General features: G+C 47.8%; 1 protein-coding gene across 2 annotated transcripts in view; it reads left to right on the forward strand.

The window, feature by feature from the left end:
• CACNA2D2 (calcium voltage-gated channel auxiliary subunit alpha2delta 2) overlaps positions 1–26726 on the forward strand; it is a 206675-nt gene that overhangs the window by 18872 nt on the left and 161077 nt on the right. For both annotated transcript variants that reach the window (XM_054076733.1, XM_054076734.1), the window contains exon 2: positions 6868–6949. In XM_054076733.1, coding sequence (XP_053932708.1) covers positions 6868–6949 — 82 coding nt within the window. The remainder of the gene's footprint in view (positions 1–6867; positions 6950–26726) is intronic.

Genomic DNA, 26726 nt, shown 5'->3' on the forward strand with positions numbered 1-26726 from the left:
GTTTTACAGCTGAAGTAAGAAACTGAGAAGACTCAGAGGGGCACAAGCATGTCCATACACACACATGTGCGTGCACACTGACATGCGCTATTATAGTTAAAGGATTAAGCATCTTGAAGGAATGAGCCAATTATAAGAAGTTCCTGCACAGCAAAAATTAGACAACACAGTAATTAATAACCTTATTAAATAGCAATATTTGGGCACTGAACCAAAGCGTATGAATCAGAGTGAAGCATTCTTGGCTGAACACACTGCGTGAAGTGTAGACACTCGTACAGAACGCTCTCAAGTGTGGAACCCAATAATCTTTGGGGCAGTGTAGATACTCGGCAAGTAGTTTTTCCTCTTGTCCTTTCATGTTTGTGTGAATATCTTACTTTTTGGGCCAGGAAGGCAGCAAGACAAAAGTACCGGCTCTCCTATATTTTTTCAACACCCTCTCTTACTCGCAGCCAACCAAGCACTCTAAGGTGGCTTTAAAAATATAAAGTGTCCTCAAGCAGAAAACTAATTTCCTCTTACTACTTCTTTCCCTGTGCTTTTGTAAGCAGCCACTTGCAATGAAGCTTATATTCATTAGTAGTTTGTGGAACTGCCTAGCCTACCCCTGGGTTAGCCGTGAAGAGAATCAGAGTCATTGAGGTTGGAAAAGCCCTCCCAGCTCATCCAGTCCAACCATCAGCCCAACCCCACCATGACTACTAAACCATGTACTGAAGCGCCACATTCACCAACTTTCTGAACCTCTCCCCAGGGATGGAGACTCCCTGACTGCCCCGGGCAGCCTCTGCAGGGCTTCACCACTCTTTCTGTAAAGAATTTTTTCCTAATATCCAATCTAAACCTCCCCTGGTGCAACTTGAGGCCATTTCCTCTTGTTCTGTCACTTGTTACTTGGGAGGAGAGACCAGCACCACCTCACCACAACCTTCTTTAAGAAGCTGCAGACAGCGATGAGGTCTCTCCTCAGCCTCCTCTTCTCCAAGCTAAACAATCCCAGTTCCATCGACTGCTCCCCATAACCCCTGTGCTCTACACCTTTCCCCAACTTTGTTGCCCCCCTCTGGATGCGGAGCTGATGTGTTCTGTCTGTGTGGTGCTGGCAGTGCACGGCTTCCACCGGTGGCTTGTCTGCAAACATCTTTGGCTTCTGTAGAGAAGCCCCAGGCTCCGTGCTGCCCGGCTCTTGTGTGGGCAAGCGTGGGAACCTGCAGGCCAAGCGCAGCCCCTCTCCTTTATCCCAGCAATTCTCATTTTCTTCTGCAGCCACACAGCTGGAGCAGTGGTGTAGCCTCACGAAGCAATGTGGACACACACAGCTGTCTCTGAATGGGTCACCAAGGGCACGTTTCATGCTTTAACCCTAAGCCGGGGCTGCTGTGAGCGGTGGCCAGGCAGGCACAGGCGCCCGCTGAGCAGGAATGGGAGAGGTGGGATGCTTTGCTTCCTGCCCCGACTGCCACAGCAGTGATTTTTCTCCTGATGTGCTGCTCATCACAGGAAATACTCTTGAAGCTCTGCTGCCTTTTTTTTTTTTTATTTTAAAAAGCCTACTTTATCCCTCTTTAAGAAAAATCAAATATGCAAATTATGAAATCAATTAGCATTTTTGTAGTTTTCTTTGGAGAGGCAGTGATAAATGGTGGTGTGTTTCCAAAAATCATTTATGTCCCTTGCTAAATGGTGCACGGAAGGCTGTAAAATATACAGGCGAAGGAAACAACCCCCTTTTGTTCAATGGAAGAGATTTTTAATGTGTATCTGAATGTGTGTGATCAGGCTTGTGCATACAATGAAGGAGTAGTTGGGTTGGAAGAATCCCATGCAGGCTCCTCAGCAAAGCAGAGCCGGCTGAGATGATGGGGGTCACTGGGATCGTAGGATAGAATCATAGAATCATTAAGGTTGGAAAAGACCTCTAAGCTCATCCAGTCCAACCATCAGCCCAAGACCAGTGTTTCCACTAAACCATGTCCCCAAGTGCCACGGCCACGTGCTTTTTGAGCCCCTCCAGGAATGGAGGCTCCATCCCTGCCCTGGGCAGCCTCTGCCAGGGCTTGGTAACACTGTTAGTGGAGTAATTTTTCCTAATATCCAATGTAAACCTCCCCTGGCACATTTCCTCTTGTCCTATCCCTTGTTACTTGGGAGAAGAGCCCAATACCCACCTTGCTCCGACCTCCTTTCAGGAGCTGCAGAAAGCAATGAGGTCTCCCCTCAGCCTCCCTTTCTCCAGCCTAAACAACCCCAGTTCCCCAGCCGCTTCCAGAACCCCCATGCTCCAGATCCTTCCCCAGCTCTGTTCTCCTCCTCTGGACCCTCTCCAGCCCCTCAATGTCTTGTACTGAGGGGCCCAAAACTGAACCCAGGATTCAAGGTGTGGTCTCACCAGCACCGAGCATGGGGGAACGATCCCTTCCCTGCTCCTTCTGGCCACATCATGGCTGATCCAAGCCGGGATGCTGTTGACCTTCTTGGCCACCTGGGCCACTGCTGGCTCATGTTCAGCTGCTGTCAACCATCACCCCCCCGGGTCCTTCTCTGCCAGGTAGCTCTCCAGCCATTCTTCCCCAAGCCTGGAGCATTGCATGGGGTTGTTCTGTCCTAAGTGCAGGACACAGCACTCGGCATGGTTGAACCTCATAGAGTTGGCCACAGCCCATCGATCCAGCCTGTCCAGGATGTGCTGTGCATGCCCCTGCTAAAGACTGAACAGAGATGGTGGGGCTGTTGGGCTGCCTGGCGTGTGGTTCCTGTGGGCACGGAGCTATGGAGTACAATCTCAGATCCTTGCTTGAAGGTTTTCTCCTCACCCGTGTTGATTAACTGCAGAGGTTGCTAAAGTGGCACTTGGTTTAGCAGGGAGACAGTGCGTGGCTCATAAAAGGCACCTGGTGGCTTTCTGAGCAGCTCCACATCCGTGCTTGTGCCTTCCCGTCCTGTGCCTCAGCTCTTTGCTTGACGCTGTGTTTGTAAATGCTGTTTCACAAGAGCAGGAGGGCACTCCCGGCTCCGTGTTTGGAGGAGTTATCGCTCCTCAAGCCCTGTAATGCCACCTGAGCCGTGCCGTAATGGCCCAGCAATGCAATGACTGTCATGTCTTATTGCTCACCGCTTCCGTAGGAGACACGCTTCAAAGAGAAATCTCCATGTTCATAATGGGCTCTCAGCTTCTTTACCCTCTGCATCCTTGCTGCCGTCGTCTTATATAAAATTTGAAGCGCAGAGGCTGTGGCGGAGAAACAAGAGGCAGAAGGTCAGCTGAGACGGAATAATAATGGGGTTTATGTAATTTATTCTTTTAAATGGTAGCTTTCAGCCCAGCATATGGCAAGTGAGAGGAAACCTGCGAATTCTGGGATGTGGCCTGCTCTGAAGCCTTCTGGTCCTGGACGTTACCAGGGCACGGTGACGGGTCACACACACACACGAGGGCTTTTGCCAGTCCTGTGGGTAAGGGATGTGCTAGGTGGCCTAAAGAGTTTTTAGTACTGCTGGTAAAAGCTCTCCTACAGCAAACTACACCAAAAAAAATGAAGCTGCTTCTGCTGTTACGCTTTTAGTCTAGAAACCTGGTGTCAGCTATGCAGAAATCCCCCCTTTTTGATAGCTTAATACACTCTGTTTTTAATAGTGGGGTCTAAAGCTTGTGCTACAAGGCTTAGCTGGACTTTCTGGGAAACTGCTGGGCTGTGGGGTTGAGAGGGAGGCATTGAAAGGCTGAGAGCTGGGTATCGTGAGGCTTAGAGACGGGTATCGTAGGGCTGAGAGACAGGTATCATAAGGCTGAGGGCTGGGTATTATAAGGATGTGCTATTAAAGGCAGTCACAGTCTCATGAATGAAGAATCCACAGGCTTTTCCCTAAAATACTCGTACTTCTCGGGGCGGAGGCAGGGGGTGGAATAAGTTTAAAACAATTTTTTTTAAACAAATCTGACTAAATTGAAATTAATTTCAAATCCCAGCCCAACTGAGCGCTCGGCATCTCTTTTGCATATACTAACAGTGTAATGCTGGTGCCTCTGGCTTCCCGTGGAGCTAATCCTCTCTGAAGCCTTGGCCTTACGTGGCATTTATGTGGATACAAGCAGTTGGTGATGGTGGTGGATACAGCTCAAGATGGACAGGAATTTTCCCTTGCCATGGGGGTGTGGGTGTTCCTGAAGGGAGCTGACACAGGCAGATGTCACTGAAATCGAGGATCTGAGAGAGCTGGAAGTTAAGGAAAGGTGTCAGCTCCATACGCCCTCAGCGGGGTTTCTCATACCTGTGGCTGAGTATGAGCACATGGTTGATCTTATTTTTTAGTTCACTGGACAAACTGGAGGAGAGGAAAAAGTAATTTAAAAAAAATCCATTTTGGTGTTTCAATGAATTTTTTTTAAATGAATGCCTTGTGTAAAAATAGATTATTTCTGGTGAAAATACTTTGGATTTATGGATAACTTGGACAGCTTGAATAAATTCTTTATGGTGACTAAAATGAGTGGGAAAGGAAAAGGAAAAGAAAACCAACCCCAGCTCCTCCCTCAGCTCTGTTTGTGACCCATTCTCCTCACCCTGACAGTCCCACTGAGGGCTTTGCTTCCCCTCCTTTGGCAGAAAGGCAGGTTTGCAGCTGTCTTCACCTGTCTCCTTCCGTGGATGTCTCCTCCTTCCCTGGCTGTTGCCTCTTACCCAGCCAGCATTAGCTCTGCAGGAACATGGGAAATAGCATGCGTTACACTGGAAAAGATTTGGCATGCACAGTTTAATCTTGTTTCCATCCCCAGCCTTGTATGTTATTAACTGGCATGAATTCTGCCCGTGTGATTAACACGCGTCTGTCTGCCAGTCCCTCCCTCCATCTCCTCTTGTCCCCCCCACCCCTCACAAGCGATGCTGCAGCTCTGTTCTGCCGCCTGTCCAGGCGTCTTTCTGCTTTGATATTTCTGCCCAGCTTTCGCTGGTTTGGGGCTGTGCTGTGTAATTCAGAATCCTCTGTGGCATTACTTCTTAGATGGGTTTCTTTGCTGCTTGATCTCCAGGACAGCCTCTTCCGTGGGCAGTGGGGAGGCGTGTGTGGGCTGTCTGGGGAATCACAGATTCATGGAATGGTTTGGGTTGGAAGGGGCCTCAAAGCCCATCCAGTTCTACCCCCTGCCATGGACAGAGACACCTCCCATTGGATCAGGGGCTCCAAGCCCCATCCAACCTGGCCTTGAACCCCTCCAGGGATGGGGCAGCCACCACTGCTCTGGGCACCCTGGGCCAGGGCCTCCCCACCCTCACAGGAGAACATTTCTGCCTAAGATCTCATCTCAATCTCCCGTCTTTCAGCTCAAGACTGTTCCCCTTTTCCTATCCCTGCACTCCCTGATCAAGAGCCCCTCCCCAGTTTTCCTGGAGCTCCTTTCAGTTCTGGAAGCTGCTCTAAGGTCTCCCCGGAGCCTTCCCTTCTACAGGCTGAACAACCTCAACTCCCTCATCCTGTCTTTGTATGGGAGGTGCTCCAGTCCTTGGAGGCATCCAGCCTCCTCTGGACTTGCTCCAACAGTTCCGTGTCCTTCCTGTGCTGAGGACTCCAGAAATGAACGTAGTGCTCTGCGGAGGTCTCACGGGAGCGGGGCAGAGGAGCAGAATCCCCTCCCTCGACCTGCTGGTCGCACCGCTTTGGATACAGCCCAGGACACTGTTGGCTTTCAGGTCTGCAAGCACACATTGCTGGCTTCTGTTGAGCTTCTCATCCCCCAGCATCCCAAGTCCTTCTCTTCAGGGCTGCTCACAATCCATTCTCTTTGCCTAAAGAATTTAATTGCTCTGTGAACCCAAGCCAAGTGCAAAACCCCTGAGCTGCTCCCTCCCACCAGCACTTTGCTACGATGCTGCCCTCACCTTCTGCTCCTCATGCTCCCTCCCTCCTTTCTCTGCTGTAGCGTTGAGAGGTGAATGCTGCTGTGGAGAAAGCACCGATGGCAGTGGGGAGTGGTGCAGAGGCAATCGAGCGTTGCTTTTCCAGGTCAGATGGGAGCTTTGACATTTGCGTGGCCAGCGGCTGGAGTCAGGAAATCTCATTAAAAGAAGGGAAGTTATCAAGTTCGGTGGATTTAGAAGAGGGTTTTTTGTTGTTTTTTTTTAACTTGTGTTATTGCTGTAAGCAGAAATCTCTATGGTTGAATGTATCGGTGGGCGCTGTGCGTGTTGGAAGGTCTGGCAGCCCCCGTGCAGGGGCCGGGGCAGAGGAGATGCCCGGTGGTGGCTCCTGGCCCTTTCCACTGCCCCAGGAGGCTGCTCTGCCCACGGTGGACAGAATCAGTCCCTGGCTCAGGCTGGGCTTAGCTGAAGGCACAAAACACTCGCCCTCCTTCACTCGGTGCGCTGTGAGCGGCTCCTGGCTCTGCCCAGGTCCCTGTTGTGCCGCAGCGATAATCCATTGCTGCAGCAGGACAGGCGTCTCTGGGCCTGACCTGGTTCTGTGTTTGCTCGGAAGCAGTTGGTGTTCTCTGTATGCCACAGCACTTTGACCCTGGTAATCACGCTGGGCTTAAATAATTATCTACTGCAACTGTTTATGTAAGAAGAATTAAAAAAAACCCCTCATGCCTTGCAATTTTTGTTGTACCTTTCCCCCTTTTCTCTCTATGGTGCCTTTGTGTATATTTTGAGGCCTTGACATTTATAACCTGCCCGAGCTGTAATTCTCACAGCCGCGGGATCTCGGTGCCTGCACCCAGTGCTGCAGAGAGTGGGTAACTCAGCTGAGGGCACTGAATTCCTCCCTCTCCCTTCAACAGCCTTGCTTATCTGCTAAGTGTCAGGGTTCTGACTCTTTCTCTCTCTTTCTTTCCCTTCCTCTTCCTGTCTTTCTCTCTGTCTCTTGCAGTATGCAGTACTGGGCCAGGAGGCTGGAGCAGGAGATTGATGGAGTGATGAGGATATTTGGTGGAGTCCAGCAGCTCAGAGGGGTAAGCTGTCTGTCTTTTACCTGTGCTGCCTGCCTTGTGGCAATGAATGTTCTCATCTGCAGAAATCACCTGCGTGAATACTTGCAATAAGTCACCCTCCCGGCTCACCCCGGGCGTGGGGCCGTGCCTGGCTGCGCTGCTGGTTGCTGGTCGATTCGATGCATTTATCGAGTGTGTGGGAGCAAGTCTGTTTTGTATCTTGTCTGTCTCTTGGGCTGCATGTCACTATCTGAGCATGTTCCTGTGGTTTTCTTTCTTATGTGACACACTAAATGCATCTTAACTCCAACTAACCTTTCCTCCAGGCACTGAAGGTAGTTTAATTTGTGTTTTGATTTTAAACTGCTGTTGACAACACAGGGAATATTCGAAGGATAATTTGACTGGCCATTGGAAGCTCTCTGGTTTTAAATACACGTTGCAGGTAAAACTGTATTTCTTGTTTGGCTTCTGTTCGCAAATCAAAACAAACCGCTGTGATGGATGCTGGCATCTGCCTCGTGCTCCCTGGCCCCCAGGGCCGGGGTACGGCGGGCGCAGCCGCCAGCCCTCCTCGTTGCCTGGCAGCGGTGCCTGGGCTGGGATAGGGCAGATACAGAATGGCATCACCGTGCTTTGTTAGGTTTGTGGATCAAAGGGTCTTTACGCCTCTCCGTTTCCCCTTCCCAGGCTGCTGTGCTAGCTCTTTCAAAATGGAATAATTTGAAATTAGGGTTATGCTGTTAATCTAAAATAAACGGGTTTCTCTAGCATGGTAAATTTGTTGCTCCAGAAAAAAATGCCTGGATTGTGTTTGTGTTTCCTTATGGCAGTGGCATGTTCTTCTCAGATACCAATGATGTACGGGCCGCTTATGGTCTTTCACTGGAGCTGTACTGGCTTCAGCAGGAGCATTCATGGTTTGTATTGTTAGGTTTAACCCCTTGGCTAAACACAGAAGTGTCAGTATTTACTTTTAAATGCTTTTAAAAATCAGTTTCACTGAAGGTTTGGGAAACTCTTCATAGTTCATCCATCCGTTTGTGTTCATATCTGAGCTCTAGAATGGCGTGTCTGGGCTTTGCTTGCATCCGTCTCGACTGAACTTCAACAGTTTTGATAGAAACTCGGTGCGCAGCATGAGAAGCGTATACCCCACTGTGGTTTTAACACACATTTTGGATTGTATCCATGCATTTGTGCAGTGCAGTTTTGCATGTTGGGAAGGTCTTTGAATCAAAGCCAGGGACATCTTGGCATCTGGGCCTGCGTCAGGAACAGCGTGGCCAGCAGGAACAGGGAAGGGATCATGCCCCTATACTTGGTATCGGTGAAGCCACACCTCGAATCCTGTATTTTGGGCCCCTCACTACAAGAGGACATTGAGGGGCTGGAGCGCATCTGGAGGAGGGAACGGAGCTGGGGAAGGGTATGGAGAACAAGCCTTGTGAGAGGTGGCTTAGGGACCTGGGGTTGTTTAGCCTGGAGAAAATGAGGCTATTCCTTATCACTGTCTATAACTACCTGAAAGAAGGTTGTGGTGTGGTGGGTGTTGGTCTCTTCTCCCAAGTAACAAGGGATAGGATGAGACGGAATGGCCTCAAGTAGCACCAGTGCAAGTTCAGGTTAGACATCAGGAAAAGTTTTTTCACCAAAAGGGTTCTCAGGCCCTGGCAGAGGCTGCCCAGGGAGGTGGTGGAGTCCCCATTCCTTCAGGGGTTTAAAAGACAGGCAGAGGAAGTGCTCAGGGGTGGTTCAGTTGTGGACAGGTACAGATGGACTCAATGGTCTCAAAGGTCTTTTCCAACCGAACAATTCCATGATTGTAAGTTTTCTAGGCAATAAATAGATGCAAGGGCCAGTGTTCCCTTTAGCAGAGCACATTTCAAAAAAACCACTGCTACTACATTTTGAACATGTCCTCTCTTACAATTTATTCTTATTAGCTTTGATTTTGCTCCTTTGCATGTTAAATAGGTGTATCATGTAATTTTTTTAATGCCATAATTAAATAGAAATTACACCTCCAATTTGCCAGCACTTGACTCCCATTGGCCAGTTAGTCAATTACAGGTAAGAGAGCTTCCCACTTCTTCTGTTTAATTCTTCTGATAGAACAGAGTGCATCGCTTTAATGGATTAATACCGGATAAACTGACTACAGAGGGGCTGAAGGGGGTTTTTGAAATCTGTTTTGGAACTTACTTGTGAAGGAAGAGAGCTATGCATGATTATTGTGTCTGGTGAATGCATAAACCACCTGGAGCCAAGAAATGAGCTCCTGAAAATTCCAACCTGCAGCCATTAAAACACTAGAAAGGACTAGCAAGGGGCTGTCCGTGGATCCCCAGGAGTGAGCATGAGATGTGGAGATCAGTTTGATTCATAAATGCAATATCAGGTGAATGACACTTGAGGACCGCATCCTTGCTATTGCAAACCAGCATAGCTTCACTGATGTGAGATAATTGCCCAGAGTGCTTCGTCCTGAAGAGCTCAAGAGCTGTACTCGCCAGGGAGTCCTCTTGCCCACCCGTTGCACCCAGCTTCATCTGGACAAGGTGCATAGGGTTGATGTTAGAAGTAGGGGGGAAAGTGCTCCAGTGCCACTGGAGACAAAACGGGTCCTCCTGAGCTCAGTGAGGTCTGCAGTGCAGGCGGTGGGTCCCACTGCCAGCTCTCATGGGTCCATGAATCCTGCAAGCACTGGGAGTGGTGCAGTGCCAGAGATGGCTTTTGCCTTTCCCATTCAGCCTTGACTATCAAAGCGGTAGACCAGTAAATAATAACAAAAATACTCTCCTCAGAGGCTTGTCAGCTTTACTTATTAATATTTTTTTTCTTGGGTTGCTGTGAAAGGATGTGGACCTCTTCTTTGGTTATTGACTGCAATTCTGTAACGGTTGTGGCATATGAGCCATGAAATTTATTGTCAGAAATATGGTGTCCAGGAACATAATAGCACTGAATATTTTATCTTGCTGGAGTGCTGCCCACCCAAGAATGATTTTTATTTTAACTCTTAAGTCATTTCTTAGAGTTGAGGTACTTAATGATCACTGCCCCTGCTTCCCTCCTCTCCTGCAGGGTGACGAGGCAGTCATAGAATCATAGAATCATGGAATTATTTGGGTTAGAAGGGACTTCAAAGCCCATCCAGTTCCATCCCTCCTGCCATGAGCAGGGACACCTCCCACTGGATCAGGGGCTCTAAGCCCCATCCAACCTGGCCTTGAACACCTCCAGGGTTGGAGCAGCCATGGCTTCTCTGGACAACCTCTCGTATGCTTCCCCTGGGGAGATGATCCAAACTTACACCCATCAAGTGCTGCTGTGTTTGAGTGGAGCACTTTTCTGTAGCAATTAGAGGAGGGTGAGAAGCTCGGAGATGCAAAGGGATATCATGCCAGGGGCTCACCTTTCAGCTGTGAGGCAACCACCTCACTTCCCTCCTGAAGTCCAGACCTCGAAAACACTGAGGTCCACAAGTTGCCCTTGGTCAGCCTGGCTGTGGTGGGGCTTCACATATACCTGAACACTGTGGGCTCAGGGCAGTAGGGAGCACTGTGCCTTCTTGAGTTGCTTCGCTGCCCAGTGCAGTCGGTGTTCAGCCCTCCGGGTGCTCGTGGTGCCGCATGGTGCTGGCTGGCTGGTTGCTCCAGGTGTGCCGCAGAACAAATCCCATCACTCAGTGATTAGGGCATGTTGCTCTGCCTCTGTCCTCACCTCCCTCGCAGCTCGCCAGAGATAACTGAGAGCACACATCACTGCTGATCTAACTCTGATATGTGGAACCCTGAAGTGCTGGCTGAAAAGGTAGAAATTCTTTAAATGATTTGATTCTAAAGCGAGGAATATCAGACTAAAAGTCCCTTTTTCTGTTGGTGAATTTCTTTGTGGCTGCGGTGGACTCTGTCACTTTGCAGGACAAGAAAATGTTTGGTTTTGACATTTCCTGCTACATGCACTAAATTGTTGGTTGTTTCAGTGTTTTGGCACAAGTAAAAGTTGTTGGCTTTGGACCAAAGTGGATGAATTTGTTTTGTTTCCAGCCTAGATGATTTCTTCACGTTGCACAAATCTGCTCCAGGCTGGATTCTGTGGTTGAGAGATTTCCCGTGCTGGTGCAGCCCTATCACAACCTGCCACTGTCCTACTGTGCCGGCACTCATGGTAGGACCAACAGCAGCAAAAGAGAGATTGAGATGAGATCTTAGGATGAAGTGTTTTCCTGTGAGGGTGTGGAGGTCCCGGCCCAGGTTGTCCAGAGAAGCTGTGGGTGCCCCATCCCTGGAGGTGTTCCAGGCCAGGTTGGATGGGGCTTGGAGCCCCTGATCCAGTGGGAGGTGTCCCTGCCCATGGCAGGGTGATTGGAACTGGAGAGGCTTTAAGGTCCCTTCCAACTCAGACTGTTCCATGATTCCATGTCCTGTGCTGCTCCGTGGTTGGAATGAACAGAGCTCCAAGTCTGACAAGCTGGCTTTGCGCCCTCCTACGCTTTCCTCTGGGCTGCGGAGGGAAGTCAAGAGACAGTGCCTCGGGCTGCCCCCCCAGTGTCTGACTGGAAGATATGGGTACTGCTGGCCTTGGTGGTGAGGAAGCACCCACTCCATAACGGCGCAGCCGGCCCCAAACCCGAGCCCAGGGTGGGGTGTGGAGAGCCATTTGCTGGCAGAGCTGGGTGAGCAGCGAGCCTCGGCGTGAGTTGTGCTTGGACCTCACCATGTGTGACTGCACGGAAAGCAGGTTGAGCCAGGGGAAAGGAGACACTCATGCCCTTCAGGATGCAGCCTGCTACCCACAAGGGCTTTGCTGAACGTGGCACAGCAGAAAGGGCTACAGTTGGAGCTTGTAATCAACATCTGATTTTACTTTAGTGCATTTTCGTGCCTGTCCTTTATTCTTGCTTGTTATCTTGTGCTGTTTTCTCAGCTTTGTTTTGCCAGTTTGGCATCTCTGCCTGGCAGAAGTGCTGCTGTTCATTCATCTGGTCCTTTGTGAAAGGGAAGGAGAAATCCTGCTGTCCAGGGCTTGCAGCAGAGTGACCAGGACCTGTGCAGGCATCCCCACTTTTGTCTGCCTCACAGCATCACCTGCAGCCGCCCTGTCCCTTCTCCGATACAGCGTGGCCGTCGAGTAGAGGCAGCCACAGATGAGGAGCTGCAGTTGAGCTCTGCACAAATGAGGACTTGCATTAAAAATAATAGTATACTCGCAGGGTTTTGGCTTGGATCTGAAGAGCTGAAGCAGCATCCACCTTGCATATTCCTGGAGTCACTAGCACCCCTCCTGTCACGGGGTCTCTGCAGTACCGAGTGCTTCACGTGGCTGTGTGATTGCATCCCTTACCAGACTGCTGGTACTGAGCTAGAGAGGCTCTTTAATGCCAGCACTAGGAGGTGAGACACGCTCTTATCAAAGCAGCCGCCAAGGTTTTCTGTTCAACTTTTTTGATCTTGGGTAACTACTGGCATAATAATAACAGTCTAAATCTCCCGAGTAGCTGTGGTGTGACATGATGTTTAAGTTGCTGTTTCGTTTTCTCTGAGTATAGAAACACTCACCTGGCCACTCAGGAGGGCTGGAGAGTTTGGGAAGTGTTTATGGGTTTTTAAATGACTGATGCTAGAGAATTGGAGCCCCCTGCACAGTGCACAGGTCTCTGTCAGACCAACTGGGTGCTTGCAGAAGGACAGGGATGGGGACCTTACACACAGCAGAGTTTGGAATAAGATGCTAATCTTCTGATACTCAATCCAGTACCATAATCTACAGCTGGGACTTCTAACCACCGTGGCAAAGTGCATCTGGCCTTTTCCTTCTGAGGAGTCAGCCCCAGCCTCCAGACTGGGAGCCCATCAATGCCCAGTGGTGCACTGTGCTCGACAGAGTTGAGAGAAGGAGTCTGAGCCCAAAGCCTGGGCAGCACTCACAGCCAGCTGCTTATGGTACCGCAGCGCTGAACACATGCCTTCCTCCCAGTGCTGTGAGGGAGAAAGGACCTAGTGGAGTTTTCCAGCAGCAATTGCCCATCTGGGGGCTGACCCACAGTGTGAGCTCTGTATCCTATTGACATGATGGCTCCACGCTCTTGCTTCCCAAGCTGTCTGGTCCTTTATCTTCCCATTATTTGTCTCATCCTTGCTGTTCCTCTCTCCCTTTTCCCTCCCCCTCTACTACCAGCGTGCACACAGCCTGCTTCTGCACACCATCGCTGTGCCCTCCCCTGCTCCTCATGTTTGATAAGAGGAAGTGTGCGATGCCAGATAAACACATTCCTGTTCCAAACTGGTTGGGTTTATTTTAATCTGCCGGGGCCGTTCAGCAGCCTCAGCACTCTGTTCAGCACCGAGTGCAAAGCGAACAATATATTATCAAGGAGGAGCATTTAGATGTCCCTAGCCTTACAGCAGCTTGGTGGGAGAAGGGAGATCCTCTGTCACCTTTTGCATGGGCCACTGTTTGCCATCATTAGCCTCCTTACACCCATCATCTTACTTTTCACTCTTTCTCTCTACTAGAACCATATTGTATCTGTACTGGGAGATGTCAGGGAAACATATGCTCCAGCTTTTAGTACATTTGCATAATTAGAGTAATGTGTATGAATAATTTATAGCTGTATGTGGCTGCTCAGCGTGTGACGTTAGCACCCCTCACTAAATCCTTTCCAGTGGGTGGTGCAGATCCTGCACCAGAGCCATTGTGCCAATGCAGCGTGCAGCCTGTCGGCAGATGCAGGAGCCCTCCTTTGAGGGATTGGGGATGCACATTTGTGTGTGTGTTTGTGGGTATTTAGCAGAGGAAGATGGGCTCTTACAGTTCACAGAATCATGGAATGGTTTGTTTTGGAAGGGACCTCAAAGCCCATCCGGTTCCACCTCCTGCCATGAGCAGGGACACCTCCCGCTGCCTCAGGGGCTCCAAGCCCCATCCAACCTGGCCTGGAACCCCTCCAGGGATGGGGCAGCCACCACTGCTCTGGGCAACCTGGGCCAGGGCCTCACCACTCTCACAGGAAAACCATTCTAAGATCTCAAATCTCCCCTCGTTCAGCTGAAAGCCATTACCCTTCATCCTGTCCTTGCCTGATCCCTGCCTGATCAAGAGCCCCTCCCCAGCTTTCCTGGAGCCCCTTTCCGTACTGGAAGGCTGCTCTAAGGTCTCCCCAGAGCCCTCTCTTCTTTAGGTGGAAGAGCAGGCTGGAAGTCTGAGAGGCTAAAATGCCTTAGATGCTTAGGCTCAAAACTTGCTCCATTTAGGCAGAAGCTGTGAATTAAAACGTTCTGCAACATCTGAAAGCTGAGGCAGGGTTTTTGCAGCAGGACTCAGGTGTGACTACTTTGTCAGTTTGTATGCCAGGTTTATGGGTTTTTTAAAATGGATTTTTCAGATCGTAAAACTTAGTAGCTTGGAGGCGTAGGGAGGGATAAACTTGCCTGTGCTGTATCACAGAGCCTGATCTCAATCAGTCGGTCAATACATATAATAGTAGTGAAGGATTGCCTGGGCACTCTCTCGTTGTTTCCCAGCTCTCTAGTGTGCCAGTTCTCATGCTGGGAAGCCCAGAGACCAGGTAGGTTTTTCTAAAGGAATGATCTGACTGTTTGAATTCTGGTATTTACATTCCAGTTTATTTTAGCTTAAGCTATATTTGGTCCTTTCCAAATGTTTGAGATCCATGGCTGGGAAGCACTGTGTAAACCGGAATGAAGTGCAGGCGTGCACACTTACTAGCTAATTAGCATTATCCGCTGGGAAACTGAGGCAAGTAGTTAGGCTGAGCAAGTCTGCGTAAAGATGCAGTCTGGACTGTTCTCCATCACGTGTACAGTCAGCAAGTCCTTAGAGGGGTGTGTGCTTAGCAGGGTAACGGGCACAGCATGAGTTCTCCCAGACAAGGCCACAAAGAATCCGAGGGCTGGAGCACCTCCCATGTGAGGACAGGCTGAGAGAACTGGGGTTGTTCAGCCTGGAGAAGAGAAGGCTCCAGGGAGATCTTAGAGCAGCTCCCAGTGCTGAAAGGGGCTCCTGGAAAGCTGGGGAGGGATTTTTTGCCAAGGCATGGAATGATAGGACGAGGGGGAATGGCTTTTAATTGGCAGGGGGAAAATTTAGATATTAGGAAGAAATTATTCATGATGCGGGTGGGCTGAGAAGTGGTGGCTGCCCCATCCCTGGGGGTGTTCAAGGCCAGGTTGGATGGGGCTTGGAGCCCCTGATCCAGTGGGAGGTGTCCCTGCCCATGACGGGGGGTTGGAACTGCATGGGCTTTAAGGTCCCTTCCAACCCAGACCATTCTATGAGTCTGTGAGTCCTTAAAGCCGTTTGCTTTGAACCTTTTCACTTTATGGAATTACTTTGTAAAGATAATACTTGCAGCTAGCTGGTGAGCTAGCAAAATCAGAGGGGACTGCTCTTGAGTTTTATGGAGTCATTTCTGATTTATATTGCTGCCAGTGAGAAGTTCAATGAGGCTGGCGTTCAACAGACTGCTGCTCAGGTGCGTGCATCTCCTGAGTGCGCTGCTCTGCTCTCTGTATCCCAAACCACAGCTGATCCACCAAGCCGGACAACAACCACGCTGCTAAGATCCTTGTGCATATTCAGCAACACTCTTAAGTTGATGGTGTTGCCATTACACAGCTGTATGAATCCATGGGAACGGTGAGACCTTGATGGGTCTTTCTGGAACTCTCCCTCAGCCAGGTTGTCCTGACCCAACTGAAGGAGCCTCTGTGGTCCACAGGTCCGTTCCTGCTTAAATCATTACCTTCAGACCGCATTTAAAAGCAAAGCAAGGCAAAATCCAAACCAACCCTGCCAGAATGCGAGATGAATAATTACGTGGAGATCATTAAAGTTTGCCTTCTAAAAAACATACATAGATTATTCTTTAATGGAGAGTTAATTGTTTTATTATTCTCTCCAGATGGTTCCTTTACTTTACTTTCACAGGGGAATTGATGTAGCCTGGGATTCAGTCTCCTGTGAGCAGAGCTGATAATCAAAAATGCAACTCTATCACTGATCGAGATATGAAACAATAGAAAATATGGATATGTATTCACTGTAGATGGAAATCTCAGATTTTAAGTATTATTTATGGGCTGTAAGTGCCCTCTCAACTTGAAATGTGTTTGCATTTTTGTCCCTGGTAGGTTTGTCAAGCAAATGCTTGGTGTTGGACACCACTGAATCCTGGTTTTCTTGCAGCTGATCATCATTTAAGGATTCTGGGCTGTGGAGGAGCTGCAGCTGCTCGTGCTGGAATATGGAGTTGTACTCAAAGGTTTAAAGAAGAAGCTGTCGTTAGATACTCCAATTTGTTGTATGGAGGAAGAGGAAGCAATAAGATGTGTCCCTTCTCCTTTGTTCTCTGCGTAGAAATGCAGGAAGACAGGAAAGTGGGAGAACATGATGGAGGTGATTTCTCAAGGGCACAGTTGTGGGTTTTATGTTCTAGTGTGGCTTTGACCTGGTAAACTGCAGCTGCAAGCTTGCATGTTAAGTGAGTGTATTTATCGTTTCTCATTACTGCAGATCACCTTTGACATCTGATGTGAATAACGTGCATGGGCCCCTTATTTCACACGTCCAGCCATGCTGACCTGTTGGCCTGCAATGATTCTGCTGGTTTTCTAGGTGCTTATTTCCTTTTAATTATTTAGAGTTAAATTATTATTTGTAAGGGAGGGACAGAGAGTGGAGTTTGGTATTAGGTCAGCCTTGCTTTCCTCATTGGAGTCCGGATGATCTGCTTATATTGAAGAGTTTTGAAGACTGAGGATTGGTTCAAGCTATAGTTTGATGCTTCATTGAAAGTGATGGCTCTGCTTTTGGGAGGCGCTGCCTCTTGGGAGACTCCAGATTTTGGTAAACTTCAGGGATCTGTACCTTTCCAGCACTTGTATCCTTTGGAGCTAATTTTGATGATGCTGCATACAATGAGCTGGAAAAACTCCATACCCTTTCATGTCCTAGGGATAAGCCAGGCTCTCTAGTGGTTTTAGAGGTCGTATCCAGAGCAGAGAGAACAAAGGAGAAAGAAAGATCAACAGGCTAAAGAGGAAACGTAGCAGGAAGATGATGCTAATGCTTATGGATTCTTCTCTCCTTTCTGTTGTTCTTGGCTGATCAATGCCGACTGACAGACATGGAGCATCTCCTCTTTGTTTTGATGTATTTTGGAGGATTTCTCTGTTTTACCTTTTGGGATTTATATTTTTGTCTGGTTCTTGTCATTCAGTTATTCACTGAGTTCCGATTTTATTGGCTTTTTTCCCTTTTCTAACTGACCTTTCACACCCGTGAGCATCCAAGACAGGTTTAGTCTGTGTTTGTTCAGCACCTACCATAACCAATACTGTCATGCTTTTTGGACACTGACCATAGTATGAATATTAAACAGCAAGTTAGAGCGCTGAGAAAAGTCCTATCTGAATGAAACATGAGGTTTGCCTGTGTGAGGAGGTGCTGTCAATGAGAGGCATGGCTATTTGTATCAGGGCACTCCGCTAAATGCCTGGCTGATGGGTCTCAGAGTAGCAGTCTAGATGTTTGTGTATCAGAGGAGCCACTCTAGGGATTGTTTAAGCAGTAGCATTAGTTATCATCTGTTGGATGCCCAAGCAAAGCCTTTGCTTGTAGCTAGGAGGCAGGGAGCAGATTTTCAGTTCCCTGCTGTGATTGTGAGGCCAGGTAAATAGAGAAGGAGGAGGCAGCAGGGGGGTTGTGTGACTTGAGGAGCAAAGAAGATTGTCATGGTAAATGTTGGATTACTTTTAAAAACAAGTAGGTCATTGAAGATATTGTGGTTGGTGAACAGAAAAAGAAAGGAAGGCGGATTTATTCCTTGTTCTTCTAAAGATTTGTTCGTCTGTAAAGCTCACTTCACTGCTCAGCATGCTGTCATTTTTAATTTTGGAGGTTCTTTGTTTCTGTTGTTGTCAGTGGTGCAGCAAAGATGACACTGAACCCGAGATTAGGGACCCGGGATGTTCAAAGGAGCCTGGATTCCTGGTTCCCCTGGGCATTGTGAGGAGGCTGCGCCTTACTGTAGTGCGTTAGGAACATCAGCTGTACTTTCCGTTTCCTACTCTGGCAGGGATTTGCCCATCACCCTACGGTGCTCAAGACAAAATGTTTAAACTCTGAACTGTCTTTTATCTTCTGCCCCTCTTGCAGAGTGCTAGCATGCAAGAAACATTCTTCTCCATCCCTGCCTTTTGTAGAAGAGACGGGGTGGCTGATAATGATTTGGCGTGAGGTATCTACATAAAGAGAGGATTTGGCATCTATGTAGTGTGTATCTATATACATGATAGCTCCCACGGACCCTTAAATTGTTGGTGTCTTGGTGTTCATTGGAAAAGAAATCATAGCACGATAATACTGTGCTTACATCTAGTGCATTTCACGGCTGATTATTAAAATTACTTGCAAACAAGTTTGCTCTCACATCTCAATACAGAACACAAGGAAAACATCACGGTCTGTGCACTGTATGGCAGTAAATTGAGGCTCAGGCGAGAGAAACCCTTACTCTGCACAGTGAGTCTGATGGAGGGCTGGGAGAGAACCTGTGAATCCCACCACTAAGGCTGATCTTCCAAAAATCTTTCTTAATAACAAGTATGCAGTTTGTCACTTCTGGCTCATTATGACATCTGTTAGCACTGAGCAATGAATCCTAGAGAGTACAAGTGGGAGAGACAAACTTTCAGCTTGGAATTCTCCCTTAGGAAACCTATTTTTGGCATGTTTCGCCAGTGGCAGCTCCTTGTTTGTATTCCTAGGGTTTATATTGTGATATTTTCTCTTTGGCTCTGCCCTCAGCTCCCTTCCCAACTAGGTGACACGCCTTCGCTCTTGCTTTGCCTCCACTGTCGGTGAGCGTGCGTTTGGATTGCTGTGCTCCTGATTGCTAGCTTTCCCTCCTCCTTAGACGTGTGCTAGCTCTCGAACGACATTTTGAGGTGCCTGAAGCATTCTGTGGAAGAAAATTAATTGGTTTTGACAAACCACAGCAGTCCCTTGGGTGTCTGGGAGTGCAACATTTATTGAAACCAGGCAGGAAATCAGACCACTCTGGTGTTCATTCACCTCCAGTGCAGCTGCATCAGAAAAATAAAGATGAAAAATTCCTTAACCTTCCCCTGGATTTTTCACTCTGACATTTGGTTTGTCCAGTAACTTTCTAATAAAGTCTTCTTTCTTTTAAAAGAGAATTTAGTGGTCAGGAATGGTGCCAGAATGACAGCCCAGGGAGTGGATGGTCTCCATTTACCCACAGAGCAAACGCTGCATCAAAGCAAACGGACTTGCCATTGTACTTCCACCTTGACCTGCAGCGTCCCAAAGGATGGCAGGGAACGGCAGTTTTTTGGCACTTGTAGGCTCGGCCTCTCTGCTTACACAACTCAGTAAGGAATCAGGCTTCTCCTGCTATTGCAAAGCAGTACCAAGGAAGGATTTTTTCATCACAGCTGTAGATGTAACAACTTCAATGCAAACCTCAAACTGAAAGCACTCTGCTAGCAGAAACCATCTCCTGCCCAGCTCTTCCAGGAGTCTGGCCTGTCTTCCTGACATTTGCTACAGTATGATTGGAAACAACTGGGGAAAGGATTCACAGATCTAATGGAGTTATTCAGCCTCTCCAGAGACCTTATTGCAATGGAGTTTTGGAGATTTAGCAGGTTCTTTTCTGTTGTCTGTCACCACAGATTAATACACATATGGTAGTTCTGAGCACTCCACACTCAGTGTCTGGGGAAGCTCTGTGTCATGCAGAAGGTCCTTGTGTGTGTTCTCAGCAGCTGCAAGTGCCACATGGAGATGGAACACCAGGGTAAGAAACCAGCCTTGCCCCAAGATTGTCGGTGTGGTTAGAAACTCTGCCAGTAGATTAAGGCTCCTGCTGCTTGCTGGGTGACAGAGACGAGGAAGCGATGAGGACAGAGAAAGCGTTTGCTTCTGAAGTCTTGCTGTGAGTTGGCTCTGTGCAGTCACTGCTTGCGGAGACGGAGCAGGGGCGCGTAGTGTTTGTAGAAGGGACAGATGGGAGACCAGCCTTAGCAGGTCCTTGTGACAGAGCAGGTAACGTGACTGCGGCAGCAAGCGGAGGAGTGTGAATGGCTGCTCGCTCTGCGTCATGGTGAGACGGTGAGAACTCCTTAAGCAATTAATTAGTGCAGCTGAGGAGCTGAGCTCAGTGCTAAAGGTGATCTGCAGTTGTATCAACAGATATGCATGCAGGCTTTATTTTCCTGGCTTGGTACCTAGCTGGAGGCTTGTCTTGGTAATTGTTCATGATTGGCTTTTAGAAGTATTGCAATATCTTGTAGAAGCATTGCCTTAAAAGTCCAGTAATGCAGGAGGCCAAAAGGGGTTCATCAAAGATAAGGGTTGCAGATCTGGGTACTGCAGGAGGAACACTCACATATGTGGTCCATGACGGAGTGGTGCTTTCATGCTGTAGGACCGCACCATCCCAACTGCCTCATATGGAGTCCCATGGAATGAGATAAATGAGTGCCAGCCCTCAGGAGAAGGGTTGGAAGTTCATAGGGACGGGGCTGGTTGAAGGTTTGCACTAGAAGTGCCTGTGACCTGCGTGCTGGCAGAGCTGATGCACGGAGTGGCAGCAGTGCTCTCTGGATTTGCTGCATGGGTTTCTTTACCTTTTCTCTCTTCTAATGACTCTGCTTTCTGGAATAACAATTATCTACTTTGAGTATCAATATCTATAAGAAACTGGCTCTAGCTAAAATTGTAAATTAACTGCTTTGAAGCTTATGTCCCAGATGTCAGGAGTGATAGATACTGTTGAGTGGTTTCTAGCTAGAAAAGACTTCAGGGGTGCCATTTTTCATGGGAAGACTTCCCATATGCTTCTCCAAGAGGCTTTTCTGGGCGATTTAGTGACATGCTGTATGCAGAGATAACGTGAATCCAGACAGCTTTTGCATTTTGTCTTCTGTGACATCTCATACATACAAGGAAAGTGGTCGCCATGGATTTGGCTGTTGGTCTCACTTCTGCAGGAGCAGGCTTTGCCATCCCAGCTGTCACCACAACCAACAGGACTCCTGCGGTGCTTGTTGTGTTAGCAGTGATGCAGCTGGGATGTGGGAGGATCCATGGCAGAGGGAATCCCATCCTAAAGCAGCAAGGTCCTCCTGAGCCAGTGAGGTGTGTGGTACCAGAGAGACAATGCTCTGGACATGGTCTAAGTGTCCTAGGAGAGAGGATCCTTTGATGCAACCAGCTAGCATGGTTGGAGTGGAGCATGGGAGCATCTGGCTGTGTAGAGACAAACAAATTGTGCTTCTACTCACATCTAGGGCAACAGGACAGAGAAGTCTGGGGAGAACTCAGAAGAAAGCATCATTCTTGATGCATGCAGGATCTCTTGTGGCTCTTGGCAGAGGAAGGGTGCAGCATGGATTGTGAGTTAGGTGTCTTTTTCAGAGTCCGCTGCAGAGAAAACATCTTCTGGTAGCACTGGGAGCTTCAGTCAGCTTGGGAACTGAGGTGTGGGCTGTCCCGACCCCTGTGTGGCTCTGTGCATGGTGCCGTCTGCCTCCATGCCTCCCAGGAGTCAAGCCCTCTTGTGCTCAGGACTTTCCTTGCTTGACTCCTCCATGCCAGCAGTCCTAAGGTTCCTGCTTTGTATTACAGCTGTGTGTCAAGAAATTCTAGCTCCTGGGTCAAATGTTAAGCATTTGATTCGTTATCAGATATTTACTTCGGAGGATTTCATTATACTGAAGCTACTGGCTTTGAATAAATTCACATGCAGTAAATTTATTCTTGTTCTTTTTGAAGGGACTTCTGTGCTAGAGAAAACTTTGAAGAAGAGCGTTTACACCAAAAGCAATTACTTTCCTGGCAATTTTGTATGTATTTCACTGCAGATACTGCATTTGTATTTGACTCAGCTTTCTCCTGAGTGCCGCCACAGTGCTGGAAGTGGCAAAAGTTAGGTGCTTGAATTGCGGTGCTCCAGCATTTTCACAGTTAACATTAAATGTGGTTTTCTAGGCACTTCCTTACTTGAATAATCTCCACCTGTCTGAATAGAGCTACACGTTGATCTTCTCAGAGTCCGATTGTGGTTGCTTTATGTGATGGGGGGGGTTGGTTGGTTTGGTTTTCTTGGGTTATTTTAGGTTGGTTGACTGGTTGGTTTTTTTGGCAAGACCAGTGTGTTGGCTTCTGGTTGTTTGATTTCTTCAGCCGGATTGTAAAGATGCTGCAGAGGGCACCTCCAAAGCAGTGTCACTCAGTTCATGAGCAGCAAGGAGCCATACTTGGCTATATGGACAAGCTGAAGGTTTGGCAAAAGCAGCTTACCATACCTTTTGGAATAAGAAACCTGTAAAAATCCACCTGCAAACAACATTCAAACGTGTGGTAGGGGCAAAGATGAGTTTTCTTCAGCAGCTGTTCTGCTCTGGCGATGTGCTGTAATGACAGCTATGCAGGAACCTCTGTCTGGTGCCTCAATTGCAGCCCTCTGTGCATGGATCTCCTGCAATTACTTAGGAAAGTTCTGTGGGCACCCTGGGCCAGGGCCTCCCCACCCTCACAGGAAAATATTTCTGCTTAAGATCTCATCTCAATCTCCTGTCTTTCAGCTGAAAAATGTCCCCTGTTGTCCTCTCCCTGTACTCCTCAGTCAAGAGCCCCTCCCCAGCTTTCCTGGAGCCCCTTTCAGCACTGGAAGCTGCTCTAAGTTCTCCCTGGACCCTTCTCTTCTCCAGGCTGAACAACCCCAACTCTCTCAGCCTGTAGAATCTCATCTCACTTGACCAGATTCAAAGGCAAGTAGGAGGAAAAGTAACAATTTTGGCAGTTTGGTCAGATAATTCAAGTCCTCTCTCCACTGGTTTATTTTGCACGCTGTGTTCCAGCAGAAAGCAAACCACCAGGTAAGTCATTCAGCACCTCTGTGATGAACAGAATAAAAATACGTGGTGATTAAAAAGTACCCTGTGATTAAAAAGCAATGCTTTGGGGCTGGCGGTTTGATTTACCGAAATTACTGGTTGTATAGATATTGATGGTGATAATAGCTGTCCATCCTCCATTTGAATGTGCTGTTAGCATTTCCAGAGTGCAAGCATGTGTCTGAATCCTTTGAAAATGGTCAAGGGAAAATTGGGGGGATGTGCACAAAAGACAAGCACGTTCATGCTAAAATCCAGAAGTGTAGAATATGATATTTTTTCCGGCATGAGTTTCTCATTATGAGATTTGTTTCACTTAGAAGTAGCTCATTGGTTTAAAAAAGGAAAACCATATCAAAACCCTTAAAGTGTAGGTCCCTGTTAACTTGCAAATTCTGTATTCCGTGCTGGATTGCTGGTTTTGGGGGAACCAATGACGATTGCAGTCCACGTATTTCATCAAAAAGAATCATAGAAACATAGAATGGTTTGGGTTGGAAGGGAACTCAAAGCCCATCCAGTTCTACCCCCTGCCATGGGCAGGGACACCTCCCACTGGATCAGGGGCTCCAAGCCCCATCCAACCCATCCTTGAACCCCTCCAGGGATGGGGCAGCCCCCACTGCTCTGGGCACCCTGGGCCAGGGCCTCCCCACCATCATCGTGAAGAATTTCTTCCTAATGTCTGATCTAAATCTTCTCCCTTCCAATTTAAAGCCATTCCCACTTGTCCTATCCCTCCAGGCCCTTGGAAAAAGCCCCTCCCCAGCTTTCTTGGAGCCCCTTTCAGTACTGGAAGCTGCTCTAAGGTTTCCCTGCAGCCTTCTCTTCTCCAGGCTGAACAAGCCCAACTCTCCCAGCCTGTCCTCATGCCACCGGCATCTGGAGGAGTCATACATCGCACTTGATTTTTGACCTTTTATTTCCTAGCATGGCATTTGGTCTAGGATTTCATGACAAATAGAAAATCTATTTCTGGATCAGTAGGTCCACAGAAGGCACAAATTTGAGCTGATTTGCTGGCAAAGGGAAGGAAAGACTTTGGTAGTTCAGGTAGAAAGGAGTTGGTTGAGACATCTGCGGTTGGATTTTGTCTTTGTTTTGAGCCTGTTCTATGATCCTGGGTCAGTTCTTGATCTCTGTGCATCATCCTGGTGTAGAAATATATTGAGGATATCCAAAATCACATTTGGTGGATGTTAGTAACTCTTGCTGCAGGAAAATCTAGGCACAAATTGTGTGCTGTTGGTTATTTTGGAGAGGAAACCAAGAGAAAAATAAGCACACTGTGAGTAGTTTTTAATTCCCGTTTCAAAATTCACACTCAATAGGTAGAAATTAACCTGAATTGAACGTAAAGAGAAATTTTTGGCACAACAAGGCCCTGCACTACTTTGCTAGAATGCATAGAAAAGAACGTTTTGGCAGATTTCTAGTTTCAGCTTCTTTTTGTGCTATTGTAACCCTCTTTGTGGAGACACAGCAAACCTTGGAAAGCTCACAGCCTTCCCAAAGCTTCTAAGGGGTTTAAAGCTCATGCTGTGTCTCGTCCTTGCGGGCTGCCTCACTTTTAGCTATTGTTCTCCTGAGAGAGCGAGCAGGAGTGAAATTGGTGCTGTAATAAAGGGCATCCCTATTTCCTAAGGACCCTGGGAGCAGCTGGTGAGGACAAACATTCGCCTAAGCAGGTCTTCAGGGGCTGGCTTGGGTGGAGGTAATCTTTCCAATACTGTTCCTAACATGCATCTCCGTGGCTATATGTATGTAATAATTTCTTTCTCTGTATTTGTTCTGATACATCTCTAGGGTTGTGCTTGGATGTGCTGTGGAGGATTTCCCTAATTTCTTTCTTTCCATCTGTTTTGCCATGGTGTGAAGTATCTATCTGGAGGTATTCAAGGCCAGGTTGGATGGGACTTGGAGCAACCTGATCCCGTGGGAGGTGGCCCTGCCTATGGCAGGGAGGTGGAACTGAATGGGCTCTGAGATCCCTTCCAACCCAGCCAACTCAAACCATTCCATGATTCTATGATTAATTTTCAGATCCTACTTTTTTCTATGTACCAATTTATAAGAACAACAAGATAATGAGAACAGATTTTTCACAGACGTAACCAAATGCTTGATACAGGCTGTGTTTGAGGCAACCAGGTCATAGTTTGGTTAAATTATTAAAGGTTGTTGTATCTAATTTCTTGGATACAACCAAGTTAAGTCAATGCAGGGCTCCTGCAAAGCAGGGGCTAACGTTCCATTTGAGCGGTTCCACAGGTAACGGGTGTGCAGTTCGTTTGTTTGGGTGCTTCGCAGCCGCTGCAGATGAGATGTGTGCCATCACATGCCATGAAGACCACTCCTCCATGGTCCGTAAAGGCAGAGCTGCCGTGCCCCACTGCGTGCTGCAGCAGCAGAGGTGGTCGGGGACCGACGGGCTGAGTGTCGAGCTCTGTGAGCACAAAGTCTGGAGAATTGATGTCTCCCTGGTCTCCTCCTACATAGAGACCTGTGTTCCTGAGCTGACTGCGGAGTCATAAAATCAATTACAAATTAAAGGCCAGATTCATGAGTTCACTTTGGCTGCTCTAGTGGTACGAAACAGCTGCAAATTCAGCTTTTATGCTGGCGTTACTTCCCCCAGCTTTTATGTGTTGGGAGCTTTGCCTTTAAAAGCATTTTTTAAATGGCTTGAGATTGATGCTTAACTTCAAAGCGCTAACAAATACTGCGTTGCTAATTCCTCCTTGGGCTGCTTGATTACTTCTTTTTTTAATAATTTTGAAAACAAAGGCTATTCTTTGGGGAAATTCTGTGCTAAGGTGAGTGATGTTTCACCAGTTAGGATTCACTGAATCATGTCAGAGCTTGACTTTTATTTTTTTTATAATTAACTCTGATAATTTCATCCTTCTCTTTATCGTGAACATTCCTCCTCTCCCTTCTTCTTTCAATAGTATTAAGCAAAAACATAAAAATCATGATTAAGCTTTAAGAACACAAATTCAGTAACGTATTTCAAAACAATATTGAATAATAGGTCTCACGTGGAATAACTACCGCACAATTTAATATCTCAGTGGTTTCAGTGTGCGTTTCAGCATGTGTGTGGCTGTGGGGCTTCATGACATGGTTCTGCAGGCAGGGGGGTGCTGGTCTGGTGGTTGGATTGGATGGCCTTGGAGGTCTTTTCCAGCCTCGATGATTCTATGCAGCCATCACTAGCTTTTCTTTCCAGTCTAGTGTTAAAACAGCGAATTTCCTGATTTCACCGTGTGTATTCTTGCACAGCTGCTTTAAATATTTCATCCAAAATTACTGATAGGCCTGCTCTGCTTTAGAATGCTTTTTGGGGGACTAAAGACAACTCCTTAGGGTTTGTAGGGATTTTCTTATGCATAAATTGCAAAGTACTCTTCAGATTTAGCCCTGTCTTAACTTACAGGTGTTGTAACTGAATGCTTCTGGAAGATTTAGGTTAGATATTAGGAAGAAATTCTTCACGCTGAGGGTGGGGAGGCCCTGGCCCAGGCTGCCCAGAGCAGTGGGGGCTGCCCCATCCCTGGAGGGGTTCCAGGCCAGGTTGGATGGGGCTTAGAGCCCCTGATCCAGTGGGAGGTGTCCCTGCCCATGGCAGGAGTGGGACTGGACGGGCTTTCAGTTTCCTTCTGACCCAAACTGTTCTATGGTTCTATGATTATAGAATCCTCTTTGCTGGAACAAGTGAAAATCTCCCTCTTTTCCCCAAATAAGCAATATGCTCTGTCAGAACAACAATAAAGCGCGTGTGTGCATATTCATCACAACCTGTATAGCCATACATTTGTATAATTAATGAGGATTGGGGG

The sequence above is a fragment of the Cuculus canorus genome, chromosome 11 (assembly GCF_017976375.1).
Source record: "Cuculus canorus isolate bCucCan1 chromosome 11, bCucCan1.pri, whole genome shotgun sequence".
Taxonomy (NCBI): domain Eukaryota; kingdom Metazoa; phylum Chordata; class Aves; order Cuculiformes; family Cuculidae; genus Cuculus; species Cuculus canorus.